Source organism: Zonotrichia albicollis, chromosome 6 (genome assembly GCF_047830755.1).
Source record: "Zonotrichia albicollis isolate bZonAlb1 chromosome 6, bZonAlb1.hap1, whole genome shotgun sequence".
NCBI classification, from domain to species: domain Eukaryota; kingdom Metazoa; phylum Chordata; class Aves; order Passeriformes; family Passerellidae; genus Zonotrichia; species Zonotrichia albicollis.
Window position 1 is genome coordinate 47,609,847 of NC_133824.1, and position 22,466 is coordinate 47,632,312.

Below are 22,466 nucleotides of genomic sequence, written 5' to 3' on the forward strand. Positions count from 1 at the left end.
GACCCATGACACACAAAAATTGTTTCAAAGCCCAAAATTGCCTCATGTCTGAGGGCACGTGGGCTGTAACCCCAGCTCCTGCACCCCAGCTCTCCCAGCTGCCTGGCTGCCCCTGCTGTGACGTGCAAAACCCTGTGCAACCCTCAGACTCAGGAGCAGCCAGCGCTGGCCCTTCCCAGCAGGCCAGAAAAACATTCCTGAGCTTGTTCTCCCACAGAGCCCCATAAGCAGCTTCCCAGGACAGCCCTGAATGACAGGATATTGGTGACAGACTGGTCTCATCCTTTTTGTGCTCCTGTGCTCAAACACACCTAACACTGATTTCCTTGTATATTAAACACCTGGACTTTCCTGGTTCGGGAGAAATGTGCAAATTGCCCCTGTGCCCCAGGCTTGGCAGCACAGGAAATCCCCCAGTCCATGGTCCACCTCAGCCTGCAGGCAGCTCATCCCCAGGCAGGTGGTGGAGCTCCTCTCTGGACAAACCTGTTTCCCAGGCACTGCCCATCCTGCTGAGTGCCTGCCAGAGGCGCTTGTGAGAAACCATTAGACAAGATCCAAAAGAGAGGAAAAAACGAAGGGAAGGGAAAGGGGGAACAGGTGGGGACTGACTGCGGTGATGCCAGCTGGCAGGCACTGTGGTGAGAGAGGATGAGGTGAACCACAAAGGTTCTCCTTTTTCCAGCTCACACTTGGATATACACATGGGGCTACGCTTCAGGCACATTTTCTTGCAAGAAGGGAGTCTCCTGGCCCTTCCCAGGAAAGCAGCACAGCCACAGAGAGCCACTCCTCTGGGTTTTCACCTGCTCCTTTGAAGCAGACAAGTGCAGCCAAGGCTACGACGGGGGAAACCCGGGGAAATCCTTTCCACTGACTCAGACAGGAGGAAAAGGCTTTCCTGCTATTAAAAAAGGAAAGTGTTGGTGAATATCCACCCACCTCTGCTCCAGCTCAGGATAAAGAAGTCAGAAGCCAGCACTGCAACACTGGTGTGGGCCCGTGGGTGAAGCAGTGGGACCAGCACAGCAGAATCCCACCGGCCTCTGGGCAAGGAGCAAATCCATTCTCACCCAGCACCAAGGCCTGAGGTCAGGGAGCAGCCTCAGCCAGCTCGAAGCCTTTCCAACCCCACAAAGTGTGCCCAGCCACACATTAAGCCCTAAAAACATTTATTAGTTTGAAATTAAACACGTCCATGGGTTGCTTTTGGTGGCTGCATCCCTGCTGCAATTTGGGAGTGCACCCCTCCCTCCCTCCTTCCCCCTATTCCCAGTTCCCTGTTCCCACCAGCGCTACAAATCCCTTCTCTCTTCCCAAAGCACAAAGCTGGATGGTTGTGGTGGGTTCTCAGTTTGCAGGAGGCCACTGCAGGGGTCCTCAGCAGCATCAACCACACGGGTACAACTGTCCACCCCTAAAACTCCTAATTTCTGATTCCAAAATGAACAGCTTCGTTTGCCTTCACCCACTCGGATCAACTTCACTTCAATCCATGGCAGAGCAAATCCAAGGGCCTCCTGGCACCACGGGAGCTCAGCTGTCGGGCGCACTTGTCCTCGCCAAATCACTTCACTGGTGATTCCCTCAGGGCTGCAGCTGAAAAATAGCATTAAACCCCAGCCAGCTCAGACGTCACCGCCTCTGCACGGCACGGCGGGGGCTGGCTGGCAGGGAAAGGCCCAGAGCTGGAGCCTCTAGCTCAGCCAAGGCCTGGAGGTTTGGATTAATGGATTGCTTTTTCCCATTGTTTCTGGGTAGGGTGGCCATTCCCGAGCGCGGTGGCTGCTCCACAAATGCAGGTGCACCCAGCTGGCAAGGTAACAGGGAAGGAGTAAGGAAGGTTGCAAAAGCCCAGGGAAATCTCTGGGGCAACACCACGGTCCACCTTGGGTCTCCATTGCTGCTTTCAGCCTGGAGTGCAAGCGCAGCCCCGAGCTGAGCTCTCTGCCAGCAGCTGAGGTGGGAGGATCGGGTTGCAGCCTTGGCCGGCTCCCTGCGATCTGAAGGTCACCTCGTACCCGGCCTGTGCTGCCGGAGAAAAGAGGTCTGTTCCCACCTGGCCGGGTGGTGAGGTTCAAGGACACGCTGCAGATGTCCCTGGCCACCCTTGGGAAGGTGAGGAGGGCGTGAGCACCCGGCCACTGCTGAGCTGGAGGGTGCAAGGGCAGAAGAGCATTGGGCTTCAAGCACACAGCAGCAGGCAAGAAAAACACTTGTCAGAAAAGAGACTTGCTTTGACTAATCCTGAAAAAAATAATGGCCATAAATTGTTATTCCCCAGTGCAGGGAAGCATAAAGATTGAAATAATCCAGTCTGAGCTGCAGGCAGCTGAGGGCAGGCAGCAAGCGGCAATGAAGAAGGTGCAGGTTCTTCCTCTCAGCCACCACTGATAAAAAACCATCAAAAGGCCCCATGAAACCACCCTTGCCCCAACCCTGCAGCCCTGTGGGGTCGGTGGGGTGGGCAGGATGGCACTGGGGGCTCAGCCTGGGGCTGCTCTTTGTCTCGCAGAGGCCCCGTGCCCGTGCAGGCGCTGCTGGTGCTGGGCAGGCGCTGTGCCCGGCGCTGTCCCAACCTGCCACCACAAAGCCGCTTTGTGCAGGGCCGGCCGGGCACGTCCCCAGCCTCCTCCCTGCTCTGTGGCCCCGGGCTCCCCCCACGCTACCTGTCCTCTCACAGGCCAGGGAAGAAGGCAGGGCCACACCAGAACAGGGCACAACCCCAGTGACCCACCATCTCCTCCTCATCCTCCCACCATCTCCTTCATCCCCAGCTCCTTCGTCTCCCCCATGACCTCCCAGTGGGTCGCACCCCCCAAACCTCTCACCCCACAGGGATGGACCCTTCCCTGGAGGGGCAACTGGGCAGCCCAGCCTCCCTGGTAAGCTGCCCCACCTCCCCCAAGAAGTACATCACCCTGGTAGATCTCCCAGCCCTTTTATTCACACAGCAGCCATCACATCCAGTCGGCAGGAGAACCGTGGCCCAGGAAGCTGTGGAACATCCCACCACTCCACAGGATGAGCAATGTGGTTGGGGCTCTTAGGTTCTCCCATGCCATTCCCAGTCCTAAAATAAGCCCTGCAGGCACTAACCCCCTTGCAGAGAGAAGGCTTCTCTCCCTTCAGTTAAAAGATCCTCTCCATTATCATGTCCAAGCAATTAAGAATTCCCCCTCCTGATTGCTCCCCCCCCCCTCCCCAAAAAGCCCCAAGCAGTTAGAGCAGAAATTCAATGAGCAGCCAACCAAGCTGGGCAGAAGGAGAGTCCACGTGCAGGAGGCCAAGCCTTGTGCCTTGTAGCTGGGGGCAGGTCCCAAGACTCCTTTCACCCGGTGATGCTCTTCTGCCCCTTGGCTCCTGCCCTGCATCCACAAGAGCCCCAAGGCAGCATCTGCATGCCATAGCAGTGTGCAAATTCCAAAGGGAAGGGCAGTGCTGCTTCTCATGACTCTAGGCCCTGGGGTGAGCAGCAAAGCTGCTTCCTGAGGGTAATTCAAGTGTCCAGCAGGAAGAGCCCAAGGACCCCTGAGGATCCCTGCTCCCTCCAGGCTAGACTGCAGCCTGTGCCTCAGTTTCCCCACGGGGAGCAGCATTAAAAGCATGGGGATTAATGGCACGGTCCCTCCCCTCCACGTCCCCTCTTTCGCTCTCAGCTGCCCTCTGAGAGGGTGGGCGAGGAGCCGCAGGGGCACCCAAGCCCCCCCCCCCCCCCCGTGCTTGGCCTCAGGGGCTCTCGGCCAGGCCGGGGGCTGCGCCGGTGGCCGGGCTGGGCTTGGCGAGCTGCCGCAGGTCCCGCACGGACCTCACGGCCCACTGGGCCAGCTCCCGCAGCACGCCCAGGCCCCGCAGCTTCTGCTCGAAGAGGCTGAGGCGCGGCGGGGGCGGCGGCCCGTCCTCCTCCTCCTCATCCCCCTCCTCGCCGGGGACCCCGCGGCTCTCCAGCCGCAGCAGCTCCTCGAGGTGGTAGGCGAAGGCCGAGACCTGGAGCAGGACGGCCGCCAGCGCCCGGCCCAGGCCCGCGTCGGCCTCGCCCAGCTGCTCCCGCTGCTCCTCCAGCATCTGGGCCAGCAGGGCGCGGAAGGCCCGGTAGGCCGCCAGGTTCTCCAGCAGCCGCTGCGTGCCCGTCTGCTCGTCCCAGCGCTCCACCGCCGCCAGCGGCACCCCCTCCACTGCCGCCACACTGGCCGAGGCGTCCAAGCCCTGCTGCTCCACCTGCAGGGTGAGACCCGCGGGGGATCAGCGGGGCAGGACAGACGTGGGGGGATCCCCAGCCCTGAGGGTGTCAGGGCAGTGCAAGTCGCCCGAGTCCTGCCCAGGTGTGAGCAGGCCGGGATCCGGCAGGACTCCGTGCCCCATCCCTGCCGTGGGTCAGTCCTCACACCCCAGCACAGCTCCCAGATCCCAGCAGTGCTCCCAGCCCCAGAGCAGCCAGAAGGAGCAGGGCAAACTCACGTAGGCGTCCAGGAGGTCGACGACATCCGCGCGCATCTTGCCGGCCAGGCGGATGCCGCGGCTGCAGAGGTCGCGGCGCCGGAGGGCAGCGGAGGGGCTCTCTGCGGCCGCCATGCTCCGGGCAGCTGTCACGGCCACCAGGCTCCGGGCACGGCAGCAGCCGCCCGGCCCGCCGAGGACAATCCCTTGCTGAGCTGGTGCATTCCAGCCGGGAGCTCCGCTCACACGTCCGCTGGCCTGGTTCTCCCCCTCTTCCGTGCCTGGGGCCTGGCACCACGCTGCAAATTCCCGCCTCTGGGATCAACAGCGACAGATTATTTCCCTAATTCCCCCACGCATCGCTACTCCGAGTGCCTTGCCCAGAACTGTCTGGCGCAGCAGCAACAGGCTCCCAGCCCCGGCTGCCCCACTCCTCCCTCCCAGCCACACAGTGAGATTAGCAGCACGCTAAGCCCTCGGCTCATTCCAGAGCGCGGGAAACCACTGCCGGGAAGAGGCGAGCAAAGCCCGGACATTGCTCAACACCTCAGCCCGGCAGCCGGCTGGAGCCTGAGCAGGACCAAGCAATGCTGGAGGGCAGCCCCCAGGCTGGAGATCCCGCAGCAGCCCCAAGCCAAACTGCAACCCCAACCCTGGCAGAAGGATCCGTGCCAGATGCTTTTAACCCCCCTTTCCCCAGGAGTCCTGCCCTAAAGAGGGGCTGCAGATAAGGAAAGATATCCCAACCACCCCAGAACGACACCAGCCACGCCACAGGTGAGCTGCACACACCAAGACAAAAACAGCCCTTCGGGTTGGGTTGGTATTTCCTCAGTATGTTTATTTTGGTTATGCATTACCCAGATCAAGAGTGAGAAAAACCCCAGGAGTTGAAAAGCAGCTTCCCATGAATACCACAGTGTGCCTGGCTGGGGGTCCCAGGGCTGGGGTGTCCCCATATGCCCAGCAGCCCCCTTGCCACCCCATGGCTACTGCAGAAGCTGCTGAGCTTGGGGAGCCCCTGGCCAGAGCAGCCCCCAGCCCCAGCCCAGTCGCCCAGGGCCTCTCAAGTGCTGCCCGTGCCAAAGGGCCTCGTGCCCCCTCCAATCCCTCCCCGGGAGGAGAAAAAAAAATAAATACAGGGGAAAAAAATACAAAAAAGTTTATTGCAAACTACTACAATAATTTATTGAAGCAAACTGCATGCGAGTGAAGGAGAGACATCGAGGGGAGGAGGAGCTGCAGGAAGGCTGTGTCAGTTTTAGGGCTTCAGAGGGGCATGGGAGGGGAGCTACACATCTCTCCTGCATCAGGGGCGAGCAGGCTGTGGTTAGAGGACAGACAGGCACCTGGCCACGGCCAGAAAAAGAAAAGGGAGAGCTACAAGAGGTGTCATGGAAGGACAAGGCAGGGAGCGGCAGGGATCAGAGGTGTCCAGGCCGGGAAGCAAAGGAAATGTTTGATTTTGCATCCCAGAAGTGCAGCCAGGGGCAAACCCTGCTCCACTGGGGCGGACGTGGGATGAGGCAGCCTCCCCCAACCTGGTGCCAAGTGCTGGGTCACCAGAGCTGAGCAAGCCCTTGGCCCAAAGGCCTTTTAGTGCCATCCCTCGACCAACAAACCCCCGAGCTCTCCTTTAGTGTTCTGTGCAAGGCTCTGCCCAGCCTGCACCTCCCACAGGCACAGGGGCCAGCAGAGACACAGCTCCAGCAGCACCATGTCAGAAGGACAAAGCCAACCTGCCCCGAGGGCCACCAAGTGTCCCCAGAGTGCTGCCCCTCTCTAGCCTGCAAGGGGAGGGGACCAGCTGCCACCCGGAAAGTTTCCTGCTGGAAACCACAGTAAAGCAATCCAAGCAAGACACTGGATCATCTCGACTGAAGGAACTGATTTAGTTTAACACCATTCTACCACCGACCTGCCACCAGGTGTGCTGGGCCCTCCCGTGAGCCAGGCTGCTGCCACAGCGCGACCATGGGATGCCCACGCCCAGGGCACGGGACTGCTCAGCCTCCACCCGCCCCTACACCAGGAAGTGCTTGACTTGCTCTGACAAAGGTATCAGTGCGAGGGGGAGGAGGAGGGGAGAGAGGGAGGGGGCAAACCAGGACAAACAGCCTGAGAAAAGCCAGCATGTTTGGGCCACAGCTGGATTTCCAGGCGTCACAGGGGACAGAGTGGGTGTTCAGAGTCAGTTTCCTGTTAATCCAATTAAATTCCACATTTTATTGCGGTTTTCCAGACCCCCAGGTACCCGATTTCAACAAGCTCCTGTGTGCTACACACCAACTCAGCTGATCCTGTGCTCAGACAAGATACTTCAGCTCTGCTCCCAACCCCAGAAACCCAACCAAAAAACAAGCAAATAAACAAAAAACAGGTTATTCTTCACCTCTTCCAAAACCGCTACGAATGCAAGGCCACTGAATCTCCACACAAAGTTTCAGAGAAGAGAAAAAAAAAATCCAAGTCTCCATAGCAGACACATCTTATCCTATGTAAACTTTTCCAAGGGCTCAAAGCTGCCCTAACTACACCAGCAGGCAACACCTGACCAGCCACGTTTCAGGGAAAGCTGGGGTGTCTGTGTAGAAAAGAGAAGCTTTCAGAACACGGCTACACAATCCCCCCTCAAAATGAGGGCAGGGAGAAAAGCTGACAGCCCATAGTCCCACATCAATCTATTGCCTTGGATAAACAAGCCTGAGAAAACCATATCCAGTCCCTGCTAACTGTGTCTTTGTCTAGACCTGGAAAGGAGAGGCAGAGTTGGATGAGGAGCACCACATCCCCCAGCAGCAAGTAGCTCAGGGCTGTCCCAAAAGTCACCAGTCACAAGTTCCTGGCTAACAACGTCCTTCCCCAAAAGGCTGGAGGCAAAACAGGCATTGAATGCAAGGAGCTCACCCGGAGCTGGGAGGGAGAGACAGCCCATCACTCACCTCATCCTCCTGCTAACACGCTGCTGCAGAGACTCCCACTGCACACAGGCTCTTCTCCAGGGGCTCTCCCTCTACTCTGCAAAAGCTGCAAGACACATCTGACTCCAGAGCGCTGCCTTCACCTCAGCTCTCCCAGCTGCTGGCACAATGGCACTGGAGCTCCCTGCACTGGAGCCTACTGGGAAACAGCCTGAACCCCTTCCACCCCCGCCCCTAAGAACAGAACTAAAAAATACCGACCCTTTTTTAAACAATAAATAAGGAATCTTGTTACCACAACACAAAAACGAAGCATGTTCAAAGTGCAAATTACTGTCGTCAAACTGGGATGCTCCTCCTTGCCTCTCCCACGCAGGGCTCCTGTAGCCCCCGGGCCTCTCCAAGCAAACATGATCTACGAGCCAGGGCGTTCCCTCCCTCCACTTCCTGCCAGGGCTGGAGCAGGGGAGCGTGGTGGGAGCGGGATGTGCACTGCTGCTTCACAGCTCACCCTGCCGAGGGGCTAAAGTGCCAAACTCCCAGCCCCGGCCAGGAAGGAGGAGACTGCAAGGACCAGAGTGCAGTGGTGCATAGAAGTCGGGACCAGGGGCAGAGGGAGTCCTAAGGAACTTCTCCAGAGCACGTCCAACGCTTTTTAGTTTGCCAGTGGGGCCATGCCAAGGAGCCAGAAAGGCAACAACTGCTTTGGGGTAGAGCGAGGGGTTTCGGCAGTGCCCCCTCCCTTGGAGAAATCCACCGCTCAATCCAACTTGCTCTGGCAATGGCAGCACGTGCCCCTTTCCACAGAGGGGCTGCGGGAGAGAGAGAAGTGGTTGGGAGAAAGAGGATGTGCTGTGATCCGCGCTGGAGGGGAGCAGACCCTTCAGTTATTTACTAGTATTGTAAGTTTTGTTTAACTTTCCTCTCTTTCAGTAAGTGCCTCCTCCTTTTTTTTTTTTTTTCCTTTTCCTTTTAAATACAGAGTCCCAACTGTCCCAGCACCCAGGTGCTCCCCTGCCACTAGGGTCCAGTGGAGTCTGAATCTTCAATGAGCACCTCCGTGCTGGCTCCCAGCATCTCTGTGTTCATGACCAGCCCCTCCGGGTTCGCGCTGCTGCCGCTGCCCACGAAGAGCTTGCCGTCAGCCACCAGGCTCACGCGCTCTGCCCCGCCACAGTAGGGCTTTGGCATCCCCTCTGGGCTCAGCAGCAGGCAATCTGCTGGGGGAGCACTGCCCAGGGGGTCGGGGAGCAGCGGGAGGCCCTGGCCATCTGTGGGTGGCACAATGGCCTCGGGATTAGTGCCCAGGATATCGGTGCTGGTGATCAGGGCACCCGCGTTGGCAGCCAGTGCTTCAGCAATGAGCACTTCGGGGTGACTCTTGGCTTTGTGGGCCACCACGCTGTCCTTCTTCTCGAATTTCTTGCCACAAATATTGCAGGAGAATTGGTAGAAGGAGTCTGCATCATGCTTCTTCATGTGCCAGTTGAGGGAAGCCTTCTGCCGGCAGGTGAATCCGCAGATCTCACACCTGGGAGAGGACAATGAGGAGGTCACAACAAAGGGCCATCCACACACGCTCCTAAGGACAATAGTAGTGAGGTGGCAGCTCAGGAGAACAGCAGGGCCTCGCTAATGTCACTGCAGCTCCAGCTCTGATTTTATTTCCTGAGGGCTTACGTTCCCCAGATCCACACCAAGACACGGCCCCGAGGAGCCGGTGACACAAGTGTGTGTTCAAAGAGAGCTGGGACACCAGGAGCAGGCTCCAGGCTGACTTCAGAGCTGCTCTGAAATGGGTGTTTTGGGGGTCCCTCAGAGCAGGAGGGCGAGGCACAGGCAGAGGTACTCACTGCAAGGGCTTCTCGCCCGTGTGGATCATGCGGTGCACTGCCAAGTTGTGGGAGCTCTTGAAGGCCCGGGCGCAGTACTCGCAGATGTAATCCCTTTGATCTGAAAGACAACACAGTTGCAGCACTGCTCTCCCACAGACCTGCCCCCTTTCCCAACTCTCCAGCGGTGCAGGTAAAGCTGCCCAAGGAGCAGAGCTACAAGTTCTGGGAAGAGGAGGTGTCCCACAACACAGCACAGCTGCTGATCTGGAGAGGCGAGGCACGATTAAGACTCTCCTAAGAGCTAATTATCCACTCCAACCAAAACTGAAAGACTGGCAAATTGGGATAAATCAGACTTTATCTGTTGAGGCTTATTCCTCTACAGAGCTCCTGAGTGATGGCTGCCAGAAGGAGAATTAAAACCTCTATAGTCTATTTCTTTCATTTGCTTAAAAGATGGTAATCCAGAATTCAGTAATACCCTGCTGCTGCTGCAAATCTATGCCACCTGACTTGGCTTCACTCTCTGCAGAAGTCCCAGAGGCTTTTCCATTTTCCCTCTATCTGTTCACTGACCTGAAGAGGAGTTTGCATCTATTTCCCACCCGCTGTACCTGTGTGATGTTTGGCATGCCGCAGGAGCTGCTTCTGCAGCCGGAAGAGCCGACCGCAGGAGGGATGAGGACACACGTATTTTTTCTTCAGTAAGTGCTGATATTTTATGTGATGCTGGAAAGAAAGAGTGGAAGTCTGCAGACTGTTCATGGCTGAGTGAACAGCTGAGGTTCACTCAAGTTTAGAGCCCCACTGGAAAATAAAACACACATGGACACGCAGCAACCTGACAGACAGACACACACATGGCTACTGGCCACAATGAAGCCTTCCAAAATGACAGCATCAGGAAGGGGTGTGAGTGCCAGTGGAGGCTTAGCTGCCTGTTCCAAGCACCCCCTCCCTGCCCTCCCAGGTGCCACAGAGGGAGTGAAGAGCCCCACCAACCTGCAGGTACCGTGGGTGAGCCAGGACCGTGCCGCAGCCTTCCATCTCACAGCGCACATACTGGATCGGGGGCTTCTTCCTGGGAAATCAGCAAGGAGAGGGGCAGAGTGCTTGGCTGCTTCTATGGTCAGCTGATTCTACAGATAAAGACTCTCTATATATTCTATTTAGAATCACAATTCTCTGTGTCTGTGAGGGGCTGATGTGTCTCATGCCACAAATAACAAGTGCAAGCACAGCAAAGCACCACTGCTCCAAAATCCCTGCCTGGGCTGTGACACAACTGCTGTCCAAGAGCCACTTCTTCTCCTGCCACTACTTGAGGGCTCTCCCTAGAGCTGGGAAAACCTCAGGAGACCCAGAATTCCCAAAGCAACTCCTTACTGCTGGGCAATGCCACAAGAGGGATCAACTGAGAAATGGGCAGGGGGCTGGTTCACTTGGAAGAAATTAAAACAACACCTACAGGGGAAGGAGAAAAGGGAAGACAAGGCATGCTGCTGGTTTTGGTTTTTATTCCCTTTAAGGCAGAGAGATGGCTTTGGGAAAATCCTTGTCTGCATGTAGAAATCAAGTCTGCAGAACAGAACTAGGTTGAGAGGATCACTTACCTTCTCTTGGGCAGCCTTGGGCTCTTGTCATCCTTTCTCCTCCTTCCCCTCCTGTAACAGGGATACAAAACAGAACTGAGAGAAGCTTCTTTACATTAGCAGTGGGCAGAGACTTTGAAGTGTATGCTGTATTGCCTCATGAACTGCATGGTCTAGAAAAAAAACTGAGATCAAGTTGGAGACAGATTCAAAAGATGGAGAATTCCAGAGAAATAAATGCTTCACGTGGTTTGCTCTCTCAATACTTCCCATTTCCTACTGCATTTTTCATAAACATGTATTTTGCCAACACGGTCTAGAACCGACAGTGCACCCTGTTTCCTCTGCTCTGTTGGGGAACATTCCACACCATGGGAAAACATCCATCTGCCTGATCAGGAAGAACAGGATTGATGATCCAGTAGCTATTTTACAGGGCTCTGAATTAGCCACAGCAGCTTCTGTACCTGTCAAGACAAAAATCTAGGCTCTGTCTCAGCAGACCTGTGCTCACATGTAAACTGCAGCCTCCCAAGTCCCAGCTCTGCCCAGCTCTGCCTGCCTGATCCCATTGCTGCAGAGACACTTGGAGCAGACTGATGGAAGTATTTTCTAGACTCTACTGAGACATCTGTATTGATGGCAAGCCAGGAACATGCTGAACACACACTCAGCATTCAAGCCAAGCCCTCAGAACAGCCACAGGTTTTATTACACACAGAAAGTAGTGTCTGATTCAAACAACAAAACCTCAAGCCTCAGAAAGCAGTCTCCAACAGACAAAAATGTTCTCAAAATATCAGCCTCCTCACTCCTCTCCACTGTGAATCAGCAGCAGCTCAGGAACAGCAAGAGGAATTACACCACCAGTGTGCAGCAGGTCAGCAGAGGGAGCCCAGGCTGTTCCAACCACTCAGAGAGGAGCTGAGGTACAAAACCAGCTCCTTTTTCTTTTTTTCCCCTCACATTATCCCAAAGAATGGCTTTGACACAGCCACATAAACCCATCTCCCTGTGTTGCCAGGAGGAATGCTTCAGCCAGGAGTTCCAGGGACAGCACACACCAGAAGGTGTCAGCCACTGGTGACTGCCTGGGTGGCAAAAGTTTGTTGTTTTACTTCTCAAAAGCAAGGGGAAAACAGCTGATTTTCCTGACCTCTGGTGAAGCCCTAACTGTACAAAAAGGACGCTGACCACACACACAAGGTATTCCAGTAACAAGACATCCCAGTGTCTGCCCCCAGCACACAGCAGGAATGCTGCCCTCTCCCACTGGCTTTCGGGATCCACTTGAGGCATCACAAGGAACCCATTGTAAGGACACCCTGAAGTATTTCCCACTGTGTGGTCACACCCAGGGAGGCTGACTAACCACAGCATGATGAAAAACCCCTCCACTTAAGCGAAACTCTGATGTTTTTTGTGGCTGAAGACAGGCAAGATGTGAGGGCACAGGATAAACAGTGCTGCCCCATCAGCTGTCAGGCCCAGAGGAGGAGGGGGATGGGGGGAGCCAACAACAATTAAACACTGTTGTACACCAGCAAGAATGCAAAACACACAGCACACACTGGCATTGTAACTGCAGAGTTTACTTACTTCCTTGGTGGTTCTTCATCCTCCTGAAACTCATTCTCTTCTTTCACTTCCACTTTAATCTCTTTCTGCCTTTCCTTTTCCTCCTTCCCCTTGCTAGCTTTTCTCCTTTGCTTTGGTGCTTCCCTACAAAGACACAAACACAACACCTTACTCCAATACTCATCCCACTGCCTGCTTTTTACAAAGATTTCAACAAAAACTGGACCCAAGTTTAGGACTGTCCTTCAAGTCCCACTTTCAAGCAGAAGTAAGAACCAGGCTCAGGGAAGCTGCCAGCAGCCAGCAAGGCTCTAAAGGCTTCAGTACCTGAGAGAACAGTTCTGGCCAATGCAGGCAATGTTTAGAACCATTCCAGCAGATGAACTAGCACAGGTGCTTTGGGGCATTTAAGCTAATTCAGGTAACATGCCCATGTTTTTTTGGTCTAAACCCCCAGTAATTACATAATCCAATATACTTCTCTAGGTGGGGCTTGTAGGTCTCATCTCTGGGATCATCTTTGAAGGGAACTTCTTCCTCACTGATGAGCATCTCCTCATCATCATCGCTGTTGGGAGAAAAGGAGAAGAGAGGACTTTGGCAGCAACAGCTTGGCCACTAATGCAAGAAAAATATCTGTGCACCTTTCCTCAGGATGGGAAGGACAATATTACACTGCACTTCCTCATCCAGCGTGACTGGGGAATGGTAACAGCTTGCACTGACCAAGGAGCACAGTGACAACCAGAACAGGGCAGGCAGAGCTGTGTCCTCACCCACCCACAGCAACAAAGCTACCAGGTGGAATGCCCAGATCAAATCTTACTATCCGTTTCTCCACAATATCTCCTGACATTTTTGCATACTGGAACTGCAACAGCAAGGGGCCAAAGGAGACAGAGCTACTGTCAGTCCCATGGATCATTTCACACTAACAGTAATTTGCAAGTGACTCAGGCCCACCTTGAGACACCGACTAGGAAGAAACACCACAAAACAACATGTCCTACCTGACTCCATCTGGAGACTGATGCTCGTCTGTGACCACTGAAAGGAAAAGTCACCATTAGGTTTCAAAGTGTGTTCGCTGCAGTGAGCTCATCTGTCTCACGGTACCTCCGTCGACATTCAGAGCCGGGAGTGCTGGTGGCAGAAGGCACCCGTGACAAGCAGCACCACGCCAGCACAGCCACACGCCCAGAGCGACGCCCACAGCCCTGACTGTCCCCGGGCCTCGCGCGGCACGTACCGTACTCCAGCTGGTCGGCGTTGGGCTCTGACTTGCAGATGAGCTGCAGGGAGGCAGCCTTGGCCCGGGAGGCGCGGGAGCCGTCGGGGTCGCGCTGGCGGGCGGCCGCCGCGGCCCGGCTGCTGCGCCAGCTCCGGCTGGGCCGCGCCGTGCCCACGGGAGAGCCATGGCTGAGCGTGCCAGACACCTCCTCCTCCTCCTTCTCTTCTTTGGGAGCTGCAACAGCCAGTGCAGTGTGTTTCATCAGAGCACAAAATGCCTAAATCCCCTCATGACATCACACCTTAAATCACAGCAGCCCCTGCTGATGCCTAGAAAGGCTGATCTGGAACAGACACTAGACAGAGCTAAATGGATAAAACCTTGGGCAGCACAAGAGCCTGGCCAAGGCTACACCCAGGATGAATCCAACAATGGTTCCTGGTCATGCATTTTTACACTTTTCTAAGTTTTGGTTCATCTACATATTGGGTTCAATTGTCCAGTTACAGCTCCAGGTTAGTCTCACCCCCATGGCTTGCCCCCTTCTCTTCACCGTTGTTTGTGCTTTTTGGGTAATGTCTGTCCTTGATTCTCTAGCTGGGAAGGGATTGTTTTGTCAAACTACCCTATGAAGAGAACTTACTAACACCTAATATGAAGTTTCAGAGTTACATACCACCTAGCAGAGAATGTGAAAAATATAAAAGCTAAAACCCAAGGTGTCACTGCCGGCTGTGGGAACCTGCTCAGCCCTCTATGCTGAGCCAGGACACTCCCCAGGCCCTCACCTCAGCAGACCTTCCCTTAAAACTCTCCTCACATTCCCTCCAAAGAAAGACACTAACATTTAAAAGCAGCTTCTATTTCCCTTGGATAAAGGCTTCTAAGACTATGATTTGCTGGCTTGCTGGCTCTAAGCACAAGAGACACTCATAAAGCTCAGCAAGTGCTTTATGAAAGGCCAGCTTCAAAGTTGGGCCATGAGAAAAGTCATGTTTAGAGAATTCCCCAAACATATACTTCACTGGAATTGTACACCTGGCAATATCCCTGAGGGATCTGAGCTGGATGTCTCTGGTGCTGTGCTAGAGCAAAAAGCATCACAGATGCTGTTAGCCTGAGGCCTCCACACTTATTTACAGCTTGTACAGGTGGTTTCCTTTTGCCTCATGGCTGGTCTCCAAACATGCTCTGGCAAGATAACAGAACTGACTGAAATATCTTGTGAGCAAGTTAATCCCTTAAAAACTAAAATTCCCGAGTACAGTTCATTTGATCTCACTTTTTGGCACTTGCTGTGACACTGGGCCTTCATGAACTCAACGCCCTTTGAAATGTTACAGCTGGCCACAGAATGGTGTGGGTTGGAAGGGACCTTAAATCTCAGCTCATTCCAACCCCTGCCATGGGCACCAACACCTTCCCCTAGGCTGCTCCAAGCCCTGTCCAACCTGGCCTTGGATACTTCCAGGGATGAGCAATCCACAACCTCTCTGATTCCTCCCAGCCTGCAATCTCCAGTTTTGCATCAAGCCTTCTGAACCAAATGATCCTTTTTCTCCTAGCATGTAGTTTGCTCTGCATTACTCACTGTCTGATCCTTGATTAACAGGGTGGGAATAAGCAACATTTGGCTGGAAAAGCCTGACTGGAATCCCGGATGTGAGGCATCACAGTGTTGTAAACCATCAAGCTGCTGTCTTGCACGTATAAACCTCACCATCAGAGCGTGAACTGCACCCTCCTGGCTCTCTTTGGCAGATCTCAAGGTGACTGCTGCATGTTCTCAGTCCTCATGGTGAACATCTCATTTGTGAATGCCAAACCAAACCCAAAGACACTTGAAACCATCCTCTACAAATTCCCCCCTCAACCACTACTGTGCTGCCAGGGATAGCACACACTGCTGCTCTGGGAGAGCTGTATTCCCTTAGAAGATCAGGCATTCAGCTGATGATAATTATAATTTTAAAAATCAGGCTTGCAGAGCTGAAGCAGACCTGCCTCAGAACACACCTGGACAGAGCACACCCCTCACCCAGCAGCTCTGCTTCCCTCCTCTCAAGTGAAGGTCTGGGATAAACCTTTTCCCAGGATTTCTCCTTTTACTTCCTCTGCTTCAGCCTGTCTAACAGATTGAGGGCATTTTTACACACTGAGAATACCCAGGTACCTCCCAAACCCCATCCTTAGGAGATGTATCAATTATTTACCTTGCCACAGAGCTCACAGTGATACAGAGCTGGCAGCTGAAAAACCTCCTGACTCCAGACCCTCCCAACATGGTCCCTGGTCCCTATCCAAGGAAACTTCTGTCTGTCAAGTGTTCAGCTGCAGGAACAGCTGGAATCAGCCATCACCAAAGCCCTTGCCCAAAATAAAGGAAGTCCTAGATTTGGAATAAGCTTTTGTCTCTTTTTCCTTCATCAAAAATAGATTAAAAATCGTGAGTGAATGCCAGTCCCTGGGAGAAGGGACAAGAAAAGGAAACCTGGAAGGACACAGTGAAGTTGTGGCTTTGTTTAGACAACCAAAAGACAAGACTGTGGGCACTGGTCTGCTTTTCAAGAGAGCTGAACTTTGATTTATAAGGCATTTGGAAGCTTCTTACTGACCTGCAGACAATTTCAGAAAATACATGTGTGCAATTAGGTGAAAAGAAAATAAACTATTAATTGCTAAGTTAAAAAGCTGCTATAAAAATAAATGCACCACAACAAATGCACACCTCTGGGATTGAAGGAAGCAACCACACAGTGGGTAAGGCACCAAACACCTGGTTTCATAATAGCATGGACAAAAATGAAACTCAGGAAAAATATCCAAGTGCAAAGCTCCATCCAAAGGGCTCCTCCCCACCAGAGCAGTGTGGAACTGTACAGATGGGATACAGGAAAATCCTTGGGCAGTCTGAGCTATTTAAATTCAGTGCATTTTTATAAGGTTTGGTTTTAAATAACGGCATTACTTTCTCCAAACACTGACAAAGCCTTAAGGGAAAGCAAAACTCCCAAAAGGAGCATGAAGCATTAAGAATGAAATTCTAAGGTATAATGTGAGTCTTCTCTGTACAAACCCATTCACCATTTCCTGAGTCTCAAAGTTTTCCATCTTTTTTTAAAATTTGCCAAACCTAACTGTTTTCTTAGCAAAACCTCTCCTGACTAAAATGAAAATTATTCCCACAAGGATACAGAGCGCTGTGGGAAGGCAGACGTGAATTCTGCTACACAGCGACTGCAGCTACACAAATTCATTTGTAAGCTGAGATTAAACGTTCTACTTATGCATCCAATATTCCTGCAGGCACACATTGGGAAATCCTGCAACTGCATGACTAAGCAGGCAACAGGGAATAGCCAGGGAGCACAGGCTGACACTGCAGCTGCCCCGTGGTGACAGTCACACTCGGGCTGTGACACAACACAACACACACACCTTGGCTCTCATCTCCCTCCAAACTCCCTGTCAGACCTGCACAGCCAGCACTGCCCAGGGGATGCAGGAAAAGCCTGATCCCATGGCTCTGAACCATGGTTGTCTCAGGGAATATTCCAAACTGGATACAGCAGTTGACAGTACAGGCTAATATTGCAATGCAAAAAAAAAAAAATCAATTCTGTATCAGGGAACACAAGCACAGAATTCCAAACCTTCACCAGAACCACTCAGCACCTTATCCAGCTCCATGAAGGGGGAAAGGAAAAACGGGATTGTGCCTTCCAGGCTCACAGGGGGCTCCTGGCTACCAAAACCTCTGTTGTGCAAGGAAAGCTGCTGCTTGCTCACACTGCTCTGTCTCCTTCAAAAACCTCTGCTAAAGCCCAACAGGAGGAGGAGGAGGAGGAGGAGGAAGCCCCCCCTGCTCCTGCACAACCTGTCCAAGGAAGGAAGGAGGAGGAAGACACTCCTCAGCCCGTTTCCAGGTCCTCCCCAAGCAGCACAAGGTGCACAAGGGCTCCATCCAGCGTGCAGCCAAGACACAGGAGTGCAGCTTCCTCACTTCTGTGCTCCTGTGGACTAAAAACAAACCAGAAACAAACAACCCCCGCCCCCCACGGCACAGATTTCCTCTGGCCCAGAATCAGCACTTCCCGGTGCCAATTTCCACGCAACTATCCCTACCGTCATTTTGGCTGCAAATCTAACTGGGGAAAAAAAGAGCCCCAGAAGTTTAACAAACACTTTCCCACTCTCACCTTGAAGCACAGCTGAAACTCTCAGAGGCCAAGTTAAAGGCTAAAATGGCTTGAGTGCAGAGAGCTCCCAAACCCAGGAATTTCAGTCTGACAACTTTCACTTCCTGAGTAAAAATGGGAATATTCTGCCCATTTTCTACCACTGCCAATAAATATTTCTACTTAAATCAAAACCAAAAGCAAGCCTTAACTCTATAAACATACAAAGCCAAACTTTTTTAAACATTTCAGCAACTGTGCTTTGACATAAAAGGCTGAAGCTCTGACATTACGCTGCCTACCCTGTACACAGTGAGGGGTAAATGCACACAAGATCTGGACTCCACACACAGTGGTTAATTCTGCTTCAGTCTGTAAAAACACACCTTGCCAGCTGGAACCACGATGGATTTCCACACCCAGATGGAATAAAGCCTTGCAGGAGGAAAGCTAAAGAGTTACCAAAACACGAGAATAACAGCAGCCTCCGAGACAGAGCTGCTGGCAAACAAACCCAGACAGCTCCAGCAGAAAGGGGAATTCATGGGCACAGGTGTGTGTGTGACCTCCTTTCCTCAGGGCTTCATTCTGCCACAATTCTCTGGTGCCAGATCAAAACAACACTACACAAAGCCCTCTGCTTGGATCTGTTTCAGAAGTCATCACCAGGTAAGGAGAAAAGCCCTCTAATGTTTGGTTTTTTTTTTTTTTTTTTTTGCTTTTTGGGCATTTTTTTTTTTTAACAAGAAGTTGTTAAATAAGTGCACAAAGTTCACAGTGTGCACCGGAAAACAAAAGTTCTGCTCCAGGTTGCAGATTCCCACAGCTGGGGCTTTTGTGTTCAGACACTACTCACGCCCCCAGTTATAAATAATCTTCTCTTTCACTCCTGAAGACATCAGCCTAAAAACTCTATAATCCACTAAGCTAGAAAATAACAAGTGTGAATATCTGAATATTCTAATTTCCACACAACTATCCCAGGTCTCTTGAGGATCTACTCCTATATTTCTGAGCACAGAACAGAAGTGAACTCAGGATTTGCCAATTACTTGGGACTGCTGTGCAACAAGAGCTGTCAAACCATGGAGCAGCTCAGCCTCACACTCCAACAGCCATGGAAACCTGAGTGCTTTTTGGGACAGTGAGATTTTGCAGGTTGGGCACATGCCAACAGCAGCAGCTTATCACAGTTCCACAGTCTTGAGAGAGACTCAGAAAGAAACTGCACATCACCCAGCACTAAAACATTCTTTGAAAGGAAGATCCAAAAAGAGGATTGGGCTAACCCATGGGACAACCCAGACTTTCTAGATGGAACACAACACCAGGAGCGAATAATTCAACTCTTACCTTTACCAGCGACTTTATCTGCGGACCTGAAAAAAAGCACAAAAGCAAGTGTAAGAGCCAGACTCGATGGGATGGGCAGCAACACGGAACTCAATGGCGTGGAGATGAGCCCCAATTCCCCAAAGTCGCGGTGCCTCTCTATCAGATCATTGTTTTCAACCCCTCATGCCGAGGTGGATTGTTTGAGCCGCAGGAAGCTGAGGGGAACTACAGGAATATCCAGCAGCAAAGGCCCAGCCATGCCCAGGTCAGTTATGACTGATCCAGGGGGGATCTGTGCTTAGCACAGGGGAGAGCAGCTGCACTTCCGAAGGCTCCGCTGTCCCGCTCAGGACCGAAGGTGCAGCGAACGCAGCCTCTCCTCCCGGGAAGGTGGATCCCACCGCCTCCCTCACCCGGACCTTTGGCAGAGGGAGCCGGACCGCGCTGGCGCCGCGGGGCACCGGGACAGCGGCCGCTGCCCGAGGGCGCTGCGCAGCCGGCGATTCCCGGGACACGGCCCTTCCTGGGAAGGGACCGGCGGGGCCGGCCCAGCCCGGCCGGAACAAAGGGGCGGCGGCGCGGGGCACCCCGCGGCCGGAGGCGGCCCCGGGGCCTGGGCCCGTTCGCGCGGGTCGGGCAGAGGCCGCATCTTCCCCCCCCGCGGCCGCGACCCCCGGAAGGCGCGGGCGGAGCCGGCGCTGCAGGGACTCACCCGGCCCGGGGGGCCTTCCTGGCCGCGGGCGGCGTCTCGGCGGCGGGCTGCTCGGCGGCGGGCCGCGCCCCGGGGCTGCTCCGCCGGCGTCGGGGATACTCGGCCTTACGGCGGCGGGACGCGGCGGCGGCGGCTGCAGCTCCCCCCGCGGCCGAAGCGGCGCGGCCGCGCTCCCGGCCGCCCCTCAGCACCCGGCTGCCGCCGGACTCCTCCCCCTGATCGGTGGCGGGCGACGGTGGCGGACGGCGGCGGCCCGAAGCTGGCGGTCGGTCTGCGGCGGGCGGCGGTCCCGGGGCGGGCGGCGGCTCGGCGGCGGCGCCCCCCGGCTGCTCGGTGCCCGCCGGCATCGGGGCGGCGGCGGCGGCGGGGCCGGGACGGCCGCGCTCCACCCTCGGCCGGGCACGCCCGCCCCCGCCGCCCACGGCCAATCAGCGGCCGCCGCCCGCCTTCACGCGCGGCCCCTGCGCCCCGCCCCCTGCCCGCGACCACCAATCCGCGGGCGGGACTCGGGGGACGGCCCTGCCCCTCAGGCCCGAGTGCCCCCGCCCGCCGCGCTCACTCCTTTCCCCGCCGCTCTCGCGCCGCCTGGCCAATGGGCGGCCCGGTCGGGGAGGGGCCCGCCCCCCCACCGCTGAGCGACCAATCAGCGCGCTACTCCCGCGCGCGCCCCGGACTCGCGCCGCCTCTCGCGCAGGCGCTGCCACGGCCGCTGCTCTCGCGCTCCCGCTCCCCCCCCGGCCGGCCCCGCTCGGCGCCCACTCGAGCGCGGCCCCCGCGGCCGCCGCCCCGCAGGCCCCTCCGCCCGGACCGCCCGTCCGCCGCCGAGCCGCCGCCCAGGCCCCGGCTCCGCAGGGCTCCCTACCGCCGCCGCTGCCTGCGCCCCCTCCGCCTGCCCCTGGCCCCTTTGCCCCTCGGGCAAGGCCTGGCAGGGGAAGCCGTTCGCCGCCTCGCCCCACGCGGCTGCTCCGTGCCGCGGGGCTGCGGCGCCACCCGTAGTACCGGCGGGGCCTGGCGGCCGGGCCCCTTTTTGCTACCGCTTCTCCTTTAAGAAAAAAAAAAACGCCCCGTCGGGCGGCGGGTGAAAGTCGGTGACAAAATGGTGGCCGGCGCAAGGGGGGCGGGGCACACAGCCCTGGCCCCGCCCGCTTCCGTCCCGCGGCCGCGCATGCGCGGGGCATGCCGGGAGTTGTAGTTCCACCAGAGCTGAGGGAGCGCCCGTTCCCGGCTGCGTCTCCGCCGCGAACGGCGCCGGGGCAGGAACCCCGGGAGCGGCTGTGCGGGGACACCCGCTCCCGTGGTCTCCAAGGCCCGAGTCCCCCCCAAAACAACTCCAGCAACGCCTGACTGTCCCACAGGAACTGCACTAACGCATTGAACCCACACAAAACCCCAAAACTTCGCCCCCGCTGACGCTAAAGGCGCCACCCGGGAGCGGGTTTGCTCATGGTCGCCACTCTGTCCCCTTCCCTGCTGTCCCAGCCGCCTCGGTGGCTTTTGGACCGAGTAAGATGTGACACCAGGCCAGGACCTCGGGGAGCAGGACTGGGGTGTGCTCTGGAGAGGAGGGTCTGGCCACTCTTACCCAGTGCTTTATGACAGGAGAACAAAGGGTGACACTTACCCAGAACAAGGTGTTCCTCATCCTCCCTCGGGAGACAAAAAGCAAAAATCGCCGGGGTTCAAAGAGCCCGCAGCGTTTAGCTGGAAAATCCTGTTTGCTGAACTGGTTCCCAGCAGTGAGAGGGCTCCGAGCGCCTGCTGCTCCCTTCTGCTTCTGCATTTCAAATCCTTTCTGCTTCTGCATTTCAAATCCTGAGCTCTGCCATGTTCCTAGAAAATAAAAGTGTGTCCAACAGTTCCTGAGAGTGTGCTAATAAACCTCCGCACTGTGGAGAGCCACGTTCCCCTGAGCCAGACCCTGGGAAGGAGGAGAATGTCCTTGCATTAAAGAAAACTTCAGGATCCTTGCACAGGGATTCCTCCTGTCCCTGCTTTTTGTCAGCCCCGTGCCAACCTGTCCCTGCCATTGTCATGACCGATTCCCCCTCTGCAGGCAAGGCTGGGGTCACTTCATTCCTGTTGGAAAGGGGAGCAGAGCTCAGGGCACGACACAGCTCAGCCTCTGGCCTCTGGGTTCTGTAAGGACAAGTTTTAAGTTATTCCAGCTCCAGATGCTCGTGTGCACTCGGGCTCGCACATCACTAAATCACTGAGAAAGCTAAAAATAGCCCAAAACCTTCCGCAGGCAGGAAGGTTCTGTGGAGTGCAGAAAGGGAAGGCCTGTCACCAGGATCCACGGCCAGGCAGCCCCAGCAGTGACAGCAGCAGCGCCTCCTCTGGGCTTTGGGGGGCTCTCAGCATTCCTGGCCTGAAACAGCCCGGACACTGCGGGTTGGTGGCCCCGGGGCCTTTTCCTGAGGCGGGGCTGGCCTGGATGTCCCTGCTGTGAGCAGGCGACAAAATGGAGTCAGGAATGAAGTGACCCTGAGGTGGCAACTGAGGGGCTCAGCAGTGCCCAGGAGCGGGGCAGGGCAGGGCCAGCCTGACCCCTGTGGGTGCTGGATGGAGTCTGTGGCTCTCAGCCTTTGCTCCCGAGGTTTTTCCGGCTGGGCTAAAGAGGAGCCAAGCCAGGACCTGGTGACGCTTT

The 22,466-nt window shown here is 55.3% G+C and overlaps 2 protein-coding genes across 2 annotated transcripts; both read right to left on the reverse strand.

Annotated features, from left to right (window-relative positions):
* Positions 1-1,105: 1,105 nt before the first annotated feature.
* CNTF (ciliary neurotrophic factor) lies at positions 1,106-5,430 on the reverse strand. The gene is made up of 2 exons (XM_005495918.4): positions 4,459-5,430; positions 1,106-4,218 (listed from the first exon to the last, which is right to left on the reverse strand). The coding sequence occupies exons 1-2, from the start codon at positions 4,570-4,572 to the stop codon at positions 3,730-3,732; spliced, it is 603 nt and encodes a 200-aa protein (XP_005495975.1). The 5' UTR covers positions 4,573-5,430; the 3' UTR covers positions 1,106-3,729.
* A 153-nt stretch (positions 5,431-5,583) lies between these two features.
* Positions 5,584-20,935, reverse strand: ZFP91 (ZFP91 zinc finger protein, atypical E3 ubiquitin ligase). Its single transcript, XM_074543529.1, has 11 exons — positions 19,820-20,935; positions 19,126-19,151; positions 13,613-13,828; positions 13,374-13,410; positions 12,842-12,931; positions 12,385-12,507; positions 10,807-10,857; positions 10,196-10,274; positions 9,808-9,922; positions 9,212-9,311; positions 5,584-8,889 (listed from the first exon to the last, which is right to left on the reverse strand). Exons 1-11 carry the CDS (start codon positions 20,164-20,166, stop codon positions 8,379-8,381), a joined length of 1,695 nt encoding a protein of 564 aa, XP_074399630.1. The 5' UTR covers positions 20,167-20,935; the 3' UTR covers positions 5,584-8,378.
* Between the last annotated feature and the right edge of the window lie 1,531 nt (positions 20,936-22,466).

Bases quoted from the DNA above. Each gene is read 5' to 3' on its own strand.
- CNTF (XM_005495918.4), bottom strand. From the start codon at position 4,572: ATGGCGGCCGCAGAGAGCCCCTCCGCTGCCCTCCGGCGCCGCGACCTC. The intron at 4,219-4,458 runs GTGAGTTTGCCC...CTCACCCTGCAG, and splicing joins TCGACCTCCTGGACGCCTAC to GTGGAGCAGCAGGGCTTGGA.
- ZFP91 (XM_074543529.1), bottom strand. From the start codon at position 20,166: ATGCCGGCGGGCACCGAGCAGCCGGGGGGCGCCGCCGCCGAGCCGCCG. The intron at 13,411-13,612 runs GTACGTGCCGCG...TTTTCCTTTCAG, and splicing joins CGCCGACCAGCTGGAGTACG to TGGTCACAGACGAGCATCAG. The intron at 8,890-9,211 runs GTGAGTACCTCT...GTCCTCTCCCAG, and splicing joins ACGGGCGAGAAGCCCTTGCA to GTGTGAGATCTGCGGATTCA.